The 8,810-nt window shown below is 42.2% G+C and overlaps 1 protein-coding gene across 1 annotated transcript; it reads right to left on the bottom strand.

The window, feature by feature from the left end:
* Positions 1-418: 418 nt before the first annotated feature.
* Positions 419-6,501, bottom strand: LOC134631721 (G-protein coupled receptor-associated protein LMBRD2B-like). Its single transcript, XM_063480277.1, has 10 exons — positions 6,494-6,501; positions 6,379-6,388; positions 6,099-6,218; positions 6,006-6,055; positions 5,778-5,890; positions 2,504-2,592; positions 1,471-1,658; positions 1,194-1,297; positions 790-899; positions 419-653 (listed from the first exon to the last, which is right to left on the bottom strand). The coding sequence occupies exons 1-9, from the start codon at positions 6,499-6,501 to the stop codon at positions 808-810; spliced, it is 774 nt and encodes a 257-aa protein (XP_063336347.1). The 3' UTR covers positions 419-653; positions 790-807.
* Positions 6,502-8,810: the final 2,309 nt, after the last annotated feature.

Raw genomic sequence — 8,810 nt, 5'->3', positions numbered from 1 at the left:
AGGTAAATGTATTAATAACAATTTACAATTTGAATGATTTAAAGTGACCTTGAAGTGATTTAAAGTGACCAGCGTAGCAGCTTGTAAACATGAGCAGAGTTCTTGAGTGTAAGGATTGTCCATAGAGCAGCATCTGCATTACAAAGGCAGTGGTATGTGGAGTGCAATAGAGTTAGGTAACGGTTTGTGTGGGTGTGGGTGGTGGGGGGGAGTGGGAGAGCCGGTAGTGAGTTCAAGAGTCTGATGGCTTGTGGGAAAAAGCTACTTCGCAGCCTGGAGGATTGGGCCCCAATGCTGCGATAGCGTCGGCCAGACGGGAGGAGAGAAAAGAGTGCGTGTGAGGGAGAGAGATGTTCCAGTGATCTTGGCAGCTGCTTTAACAATCCGTTGTAGCTGGATGAGCTTGCCGAACCACACGGAGATGCAGCTGGTCAGAACACTCTCTATGGTGCTCCTGTAGAACACGGTGAGGATGGGAAGAGGAAGGCTGGCCCGCTTCAGGCGTCTCAGGAAGTGGAGGCGCTGCTAGGCTATTTTGGTGATGGAGGTGGTGTTGGTGGTCTCGCTGCACCAGAACGCCAGCTGCTCAAACTCATCTCTGTACGCCGACTCGTCGTCGTTGCTGATGAGCGAACCTGATGATGTGGTTGGAGCTGTGTAGAGCAGTGCAGTGTCAGGACAGCGAACAACAGCGGGGTGAGAACACAGCCTCGAGGAGCTCCTGTTCTCAGTCTGATGGTGCTGGAGATGTTGTCGCCGATTCTGTAGAGCTGTCTCGGTTTTACTGACCTGCTGGGAGGCAGATGTTCAATCTTCAATCTTAAGCAGAATATCCAGTGATGAGCAGCTTCTTTGTACTTCCCGTTTCACTGTTGTTTCTTCTCCCAGCAGATGACTTTCTTATTTTGGAATCATATAGTATATGTGAGGAAACCTGCTGTAAACTGCAGTCTGTGCACTTAATACACAATGAAAATATATATTTTATGTTATTAGAATAAGATGTGTAAAAGGACTTTGATGTGTGTGAGTGACTTCTATTGTTATATCATACACTGATTAGTTTTCTCTGAAATCTAAACAGAAGAAACAAAGAGGTATTTACCCTCCGCCTCTTCCTATAACTGTACAAATATTATATTTTATTATAACTGTCTTGTTAAACAGAATTCAGATGGTGGCGACAGTCTCACCCTGGCGGTTCAGCTCCTTTCCCTCGTCCATCAGGTCAGAGGTCATTTCACTGTCTTCCATAAACTGCTGGAAGCCCAGAAGATCAAGGCAGCGGGTCCTTAAACTGAAGAGAACATTGATTACGACACAGAATCACAAACATAATTACATACAGTACTGTGCAAAGCTTTCATCAATCAACAAAATGCAGTGAATGAACAAAAGAGAAATCTAAATCACGTCGCATTTTGAAGGAACTCAGCTGGTCGGTTGTTCCAAAGATCTTGGAGAACTAACCACAGATTTTCTGTGGATACAGGCTTCCTCAACCCCTTCTGTCTCTTCATGTAATCCCAGACACATTCGATGATGTTAAGATCAGAGCTCTGTGGGGGCCGTACCATCACTTCCAGTACTTCTTGTTCTTCTTTACACTGAAGATAGTTCCTAATGACTTTGGCTGTGTGTTTGGGGTCGTTGTCCTGCTGTAGAATACATTTGGGGTTAATAAACAATCATTAATCATTCATGAACTGAATTGAATGGAATGAATTGAACTGGAGATTGCTATACATGCATTTATTTCCTCACGCTTGGACTACTGTAACTCACTGTTGATGTATCTAAGCAAAGGTTCTCTGGATCGTCTGCAGGTTGTGCAAAACGCTGCCGCTAGGGTTTTGACAAAATCTGTATTCACATGTGACACCGTTGCTATCTCAGCTACACTGGCTTCCTGTTGAATTCAGAGGCCATTTTAAGATCCTGGTCTTGACTTTTAGATCAGAGATGTTGGCACCAGCCTACATCTCTGATCTGCTACAGCCCTATGTCCCTAGACTGTGGAACTCTCTCCCCCAAACCTTAAGAATTGTGGATGGAGTAGTTGTTTTTAAAAAAAACTGCTTTTGGTTAATTTTGCCTGTTTTAAATTGTCTGTTTGATATTGTCTGTTTTACCTTTCTATGACTGGTTATCTTATGTGCAGCACTTTATGACTCTGCCTAGAAAGGCGCTATATATATACAGTATATATATAATTTTATTTACTTATTTATTTTTCTGAACGCATTCTATGTTTACAGCGTTGTTGCATACCTGCCTAAACCTTTGGCACACTACTGTATATGCAACCGCTGTGTTCCTGCATTGTGTTCCTGCGATGAAAGGTAAAAAGAATGAAAGACCTCCAAGTAATTAACTTGCCCGCTCCAGTTCCTCTCCTACAGGGAATTGTAGAAAAGGGGAGAGGCCAAAGGGGTACCCCAAATTTAAAGGGTTGCACCAAAAAGGTGTAACAGCAGGTGTGTTACACAGTGTGGGTATTTACAGAGGTGTGAGCAGTCTGCAGCTTGTTGTGGTGGGAGATGGCCGAGTCCATGTGGATCAAACAGGGGAGGAGTGAGACGACAGGACAGCCTGCAGGAGGAAAACACCACAAAGTCACAAAACCTCCATCAAGTTGACTCCTCCATTATCTCCGGGTCAACATCTGGGTCACATGATATGTTGTTTAATAACACGTTGACTCACTGCACAACTCTGTAGTTTGTGTGCTTTAAGAAAAATAAGAGGAGACTTTAAGGTCTTTTGAAACAGTAAAAATGTTCGCCCTGTATATGAGGAGGAACATTCCCGAAAGAAACACGTGTACTTGTGTCTTCTCTTGGTTTACAGGGATGTGTTTCCTCACGCTTTCAGAACCCTTTCAAGTACCCTCACAGAGTGGAGTGTCTTTTAACATGATGAACTAGAGACTCACACAACCGCAGGTTACATCAAGCACTGCATGGACACTGTCTCCACGGAAAAGCCTGTCCTGCTCTACCCCAAACGTAAACCCTGGATGACGAGTAAGGTTCAGGCATTGTTAAAGGCATGCAACTCAACACACAAATCTGGGGACCAGGACATGTACAGCAGAGCAAGAGCAGACCTTAAATAAGGCATCAGAGCAGCAAAGCTGGACTATTCAAACAATCTATCAGACCACCTCTGTGATAACAACTCCAGAAAGGTATGGGAAGGCCTGAAACACATCACCAATTACAAAGGCAGTTGGACAAATATAGATAATATGGACATCTCATTAGCAGAGGAACATAAGCACTTCTTTGCCCGCTTCGAGAAAACTGCAGTCAACCCCACCATGCACGACGCCCTGCCCACAGCCTCCTCTGAGCACAGTCCCCACACATTTAGCCTCCAAGAACATGAGGTCGGCAATGTGTTCAGAGCAGAATATCAGAGGAAAGCAGCTGGCCCTGACGGAATACCTGGTAGATTGCTCAAAGCCTGCGCTGACCAGCTGGCTCCCATGTTCACCAGACTATTCAATCTCTCCCTGTCACATGCCACTGTCCCTCACTCTCTGAAATCTGCAACAATAGTCCCCAAGTCCACCACCATCAGTAGCCTCAGCGACTACAGACCCATCGCACTGACTCCAGTGATTGCACAGTGCTTCAAGAAGCTGCTCCTAAGGCACATAAAGGACTGCCTCCCACCCTACAAGGCAAAAAAGTCCACAGAGGATGCAATTTGCACCGCCCTTCACTCTCCTCTGCATCACCTGGAGTATCCTGGGAAATCAGTAAGGATGCTCTTTATTGAATTCAGCTCGGCCTTCAATACCATCATCCCAGACATTCGTATAGACAAGCTTTTAAACCTAGACCCAGACCATTTCATCTCCGCCGAAGTTATCTCGGAGAGAAGTAGAGCAAGTGTGTAAGTTCATCTCTGAATGTTTGTAAAGCGTTCCCATGTTAAGCTTAACAACCGATATATGGAGCGACTGCCTCTCGCTCTCCTGCTGCTACTTCAATCGTGAAACTGCTTAATGATCAGCTGATCGGCTTTTCTGTCACGAGTCCGTCTCTCTTCTTTGTTTTTGGCTCACTTTGCGCCAGAAAGAGTAAAACCAGCGGCTGAACAACAGCAGCACGTTTAACCTTGATAAGCTGTTGTTAGAATATATTTAATATTACTTTCTAGACCAGGATCGTTTTCTACGCAGCTGACGGCTGGTAACTGTGCAGGGGCGGATCTAGCAAAGTTTAGCCAGGGGGGCCGATAGGGCATGAACAGGGAAAAGGGGGGCACAAAGACATACCTTTCTTTCTTATTCTCATTTAAAATGTCTAGCTTTTAATAAATAATTATCTGAATCTTACACCCAAAGTTTTAATCTGATGTAAAATGTGTAGAAGTCCATTACTGTATATAGTAACTGTTAAGTCTAATATACCCTAGTAAGCTATAGTACTTTTTCCTTTGGGAAAGTACCATCTGTGAATCCTGCAATTCTGTTGAAGAAAGATGTTTAAGCTATTTACTTATTCTTGAAAAATTATTTGTTTCTGTGCATTTTGTTTTCATCCTGCATCAAATTAAAGTTGATTACATCGATTAAGCATCATGAGGTGGAGGGTGGTTCCCTATTTTTTCTTTTTTTTTTTTTTTGCTGGGAGTTTGCAACCCTATTAGTTAGGTTGCTTAATATTTATGCTAAGTACTCTACCAGAATAGGGAGGATGGAGTAGGTTTAAGTTTATTAGATTGATCAGTGTTGCTGAACTATGAAATATTTTGGGTGCAGTGTATTTTTTTCCCCACACACAGGTATAATGCAGAATAGCTTTAGTGTTGTTGTTTATTTAAACTTGAGTATGAACTTATACAAAATGCAGCGAGATATTAAAAAACAGTTTTATTGATTAAGAAACACACAATATCGGATTCATATGGGTATCGGCTGATATCCAAATTTATGATATCAGTATCGGACATAAAAAAGTGGTATCGTGCCATCTCTACCCTAAACACCAAGGAAACAAAGGAAGAGGTCAGCGTACCACACGCCATCCCTGTGTGGTACGCTGGTTGCACAACAGCTGGCAAGAAGATTATGTGCAATGTCTTATGTGCAATGTCTTATGTGCAATATCTCACTCTTTCCATGCTCTGTGCAATATTTTTGGCTCATGTGCAATATTTTGGTCTCATTGGAATCACCACCCCCACCCTAAATGACCATGGCCCCTCCACCCTTATTTTATTTATTATATTATATAACTGCCCTTGTATACAACCACACAATGTTTCAATGTTTCCTACGCACACACCATGTATATAGTTCACTCACACATATATGGATACATATATATTGCTTTTTATTTATTTATTTGTTTCCCCCTCATTGTATATTGTTTTCCCTTCTTTACTTTTCACCTTGTGGTCCAGCTACCCAGTTTCGCTGTGCAAGAAACTACACAATGACAATAAAACTCTAAGTCAATACCAGGTGCAAAGGAAGAAGATTGTGATGAAGCATGCCATCTGGTGGAGAGAGCAAGCATTACGAGGCAGTGAGCTGAACAAGAGGAGCTCAGCGGTCTGAATGAAGTGAGATCGTGTTTCAACAACGAAGCACTGAAACAAACGTCACATGTCACGTTTCCTTCATTGTAACACAACAAAGACTCAGCTGTGCAGCACTCCATCACACAGCAGCTTTAAACACTTTTAGAGGCTGTATAGAAATATGAAGCTCTGTGTCTGACGGTTTGTGTGTAAACTAGCGTCTGCCCTCTCAGGCTCACCTCGATGTACTGGTAGTTGTAGCCTCTCAGCCAACCGGATGACAATCAGCGAGAGGACGGGCCACGTGCTGAAGAAGGTGAAGAAGGTGCACTTGGACCAAACCACAGCCACGCTGAACAGAGTGAGGACGACGGAGAGGAGGCGGTAAAACCAAAGGTTCAGGAGGCACTCCTAGTACTACTCTGTGACACACACACACACACACACATACACAGGGCAGTGTTTACTCTTCGATGTCACTGCCACTAGCACCCAAAGGAAAACTGTAGCAGGACACCTGTGCAGGTGATCACAGCAGGAATCTGATTACAACCACCTACAGTCAGGATGTAGATGTATCTGCTGAGCCAGCCGGCTGGCTCTGACAACGGGAAGCTGTGGACGAATTGGTGGGTGGAGCTGTTCTCCTTCTTGGCCACATCATCCAGGTGGATGGCATGCTGCAAGAGGATCTACCACTGCACATCAGTACTGTTGTGTCTCAGCACGGTGTAGATCACCTGCACATGATGGGTTGAGACATGAGAGCATAAAAAAAAACACAAAGTTACTGCTAACATTAACCAATCCATGAGAGCGTGACAGCAGGTGACTTATTACCTTAAAACCCCTGAGGAGAAAACCAGTACTTTAAGAGTGCACAGGAAACAGAAGATTTCAGCTGTGTGCAGCCTGAGGAGGAAACTACGAGCACAGAGAGAAACCTCATCATCACCTCGTCATTATCTTCCTCTTCTTTTTTTGCTCTGTGGTGGAACGAGGACTATCTTTTCTCCTCTTCTTCTGCTGTTTACCTGAACCACCATCAAACAAAGCTCAGCTGACAGCAGTGATTACAAAGCTATTGAGTCATGTCTTTATCGCCTTTTGCATCGTGTGCCTTAGTTTGGTTGAAGTCTATGGTACCGTCACACTGGTGCTCTTTCAATGAACCATCACAATGAATAACACGTGTGACAAGCCAGCACAGCTGCTAGGAAACTAATACTCTCCCCACGTTTTACATACAGATCTTTCTCCTGTGTGATTTCACTGTTGCTTCTTGAGATTAAAAATATAAATAAAAAGCTTTTCTTTGCCACTTTGTGTCAGGTTTATATTATTGGATTGTCATTTATGCTTAGAAATATTTACTCATATATGCTTAGAGTTTTATAATCAATTGCATGTTGATAGAGGTTTGATCCTTAGCAGTCTGTAAAGACTCTGTGTGCCTTCCAGAGTGTTCTGGCATACACACTCACATCCTGCGGTCACGAGAAGAGGTTGTACCTTCTTTTATTGTTTTATGGTATAGCAAACAAGTATAAGTGTACTGTAAAATCTAATTGGTTCCCAGAACTAAAAAAAAAGTTGAGTAAAGCTTAGCTAAAAATGACTAAATTTGGACAACTTATTTATTTTGAGTACTCTGTACAGGCTCATTTGTTCCCTGAACTCTGTTTAACAGGTACCGCATCCGTATCTGCCAACGGAATGAGTCGCCACCAAAAAACCCCCCACAAAATTACTCTGGTAAAGAAAAAAAAATACACATCTCTCCATAACAAAATGGAGCCCGAAAGAAAAACGTTTCTGCTGTGTGGGATCATTTTGATCTTTTAACTGCAAATAAGGTAACTGTTTGTTTCAGTGTAATCTACCAGAATAGGAAAAACAGCAATTTGACTTGAAGTGTAAATTATTTATTTCATTTTATGCAGGATAAATGTTGCATCTGTTCTGCAGAGCTTTCTTACAAACAAAAACAAATCCTCAGTGTTACAGAGGCATTACAGAGCCAAACATGAAAATGAGGAGACAAACACACTGAGAATGAACACAGGTCGGCCTATACTGACACTGAACAGCTTTATCATCATTTTTTTTTATTAGTATGCGTTTTATTTTTCAAATCAAGCATCTAGGAAGACTGTTCTGGACCAAGCAGTCCTGAATTTTATTATAAAGGACTGCCAACCCCTTAGTATTGTGGAGAGTGTCAGAGAGAAAAATTCCAAGATCAGAGGATCCTTTAACGTACTGGGGGAATAGGAAGACATCTTATCAGAACCTTTTCCACCTGACTTTACAGCTTTTGTGTACCCCAGCTTCATCTGTGCCTGTGAGTTTTCCAAAGCTGGGGAAAAGGTGTAAAAAACAAACAAACAAAAAAAACAAAACAAAAAAAACACAATAGACTAAATGCAAAAAGATTGGATAAACTTATATTTCTGAATAGAAATTTATAATAAACTGAGTCGAATGGGTAATATTACATTCACAATACTTTCATCTTAATTTTCATTTAATGTGATTCACACTATATTTTAAAGATGTAAATGGCCTGTATTTGTATAGCACTTTACTAGTCCCTAAGGACCCCAAAGCGCTTTACACATCCAGTCATCCACCCATTCACACACTGGTGATGTCTACAATATTTGCAACATAAAAGATATAAAATGATTCCATAGAAAGTACAATACCTTACAGTGTATAAGTATGACTAGGTCATTGAATTGTTGTGAATTGTTGTGAGTCTCAAGTAAGTTGCCTACAATGATATTTAAGGTCCAGCAGGTGTCAGTATGGAGCAAAACAGCAAAACTGTGTCCACACAGTTTGGGGAATGTGCTGAAACGCTTCACGAGGCCTCATCTACCCATCACTACCAATTAGTATGCCAAATAACAACTTGGCCTATGGCATCAATTAGTGCACAACTATACAAAAAACATCAAGTTACAGTCAAAATCTATCAAAGTCATTCAAGCTGCGCTCAAGCTGCGATCAACAGAAAGTTTTGCCTCATGCTCACCCTACCTTTCTGCTCACCAACATCAGGTGCAGTGAACAGGTGAGTGCAACCACATTTATCATCTACCACACCCATGAGGCACGCCCCACACCTGTGCACCAATACAGTGAGTCCATTTAAACCAACCCACTTAGTCAAAAAAGAGCAACTCATATGGCTCCTACATTACTTATATAATCAAGATAAAATACTTTTCCACTCGATAAAGGTTAACGTGAGGGTTCGTGGTGGT

This window comes from Pelmatolapia mariae, linkage group LG7 (genome assembly GCF_036321145.2).
Source record: "Pelmatolapia mariae isolate MD_Pm_ZW linkage group LG7, Pm_UMD_F_2, whole genome shotgun sequence".
NCBI classification, from domain to species: Eukaryota; Metazoa; Chordata; class Actinopteri; order Cichliformes; family Cichlidae; genus Pelmatolapia; species Pelmatolapia mariae.
Note: the sequence above shows the minus strand (reverse complement) of the source record. Positions and strands in the feature narration are given on the sequence as shown.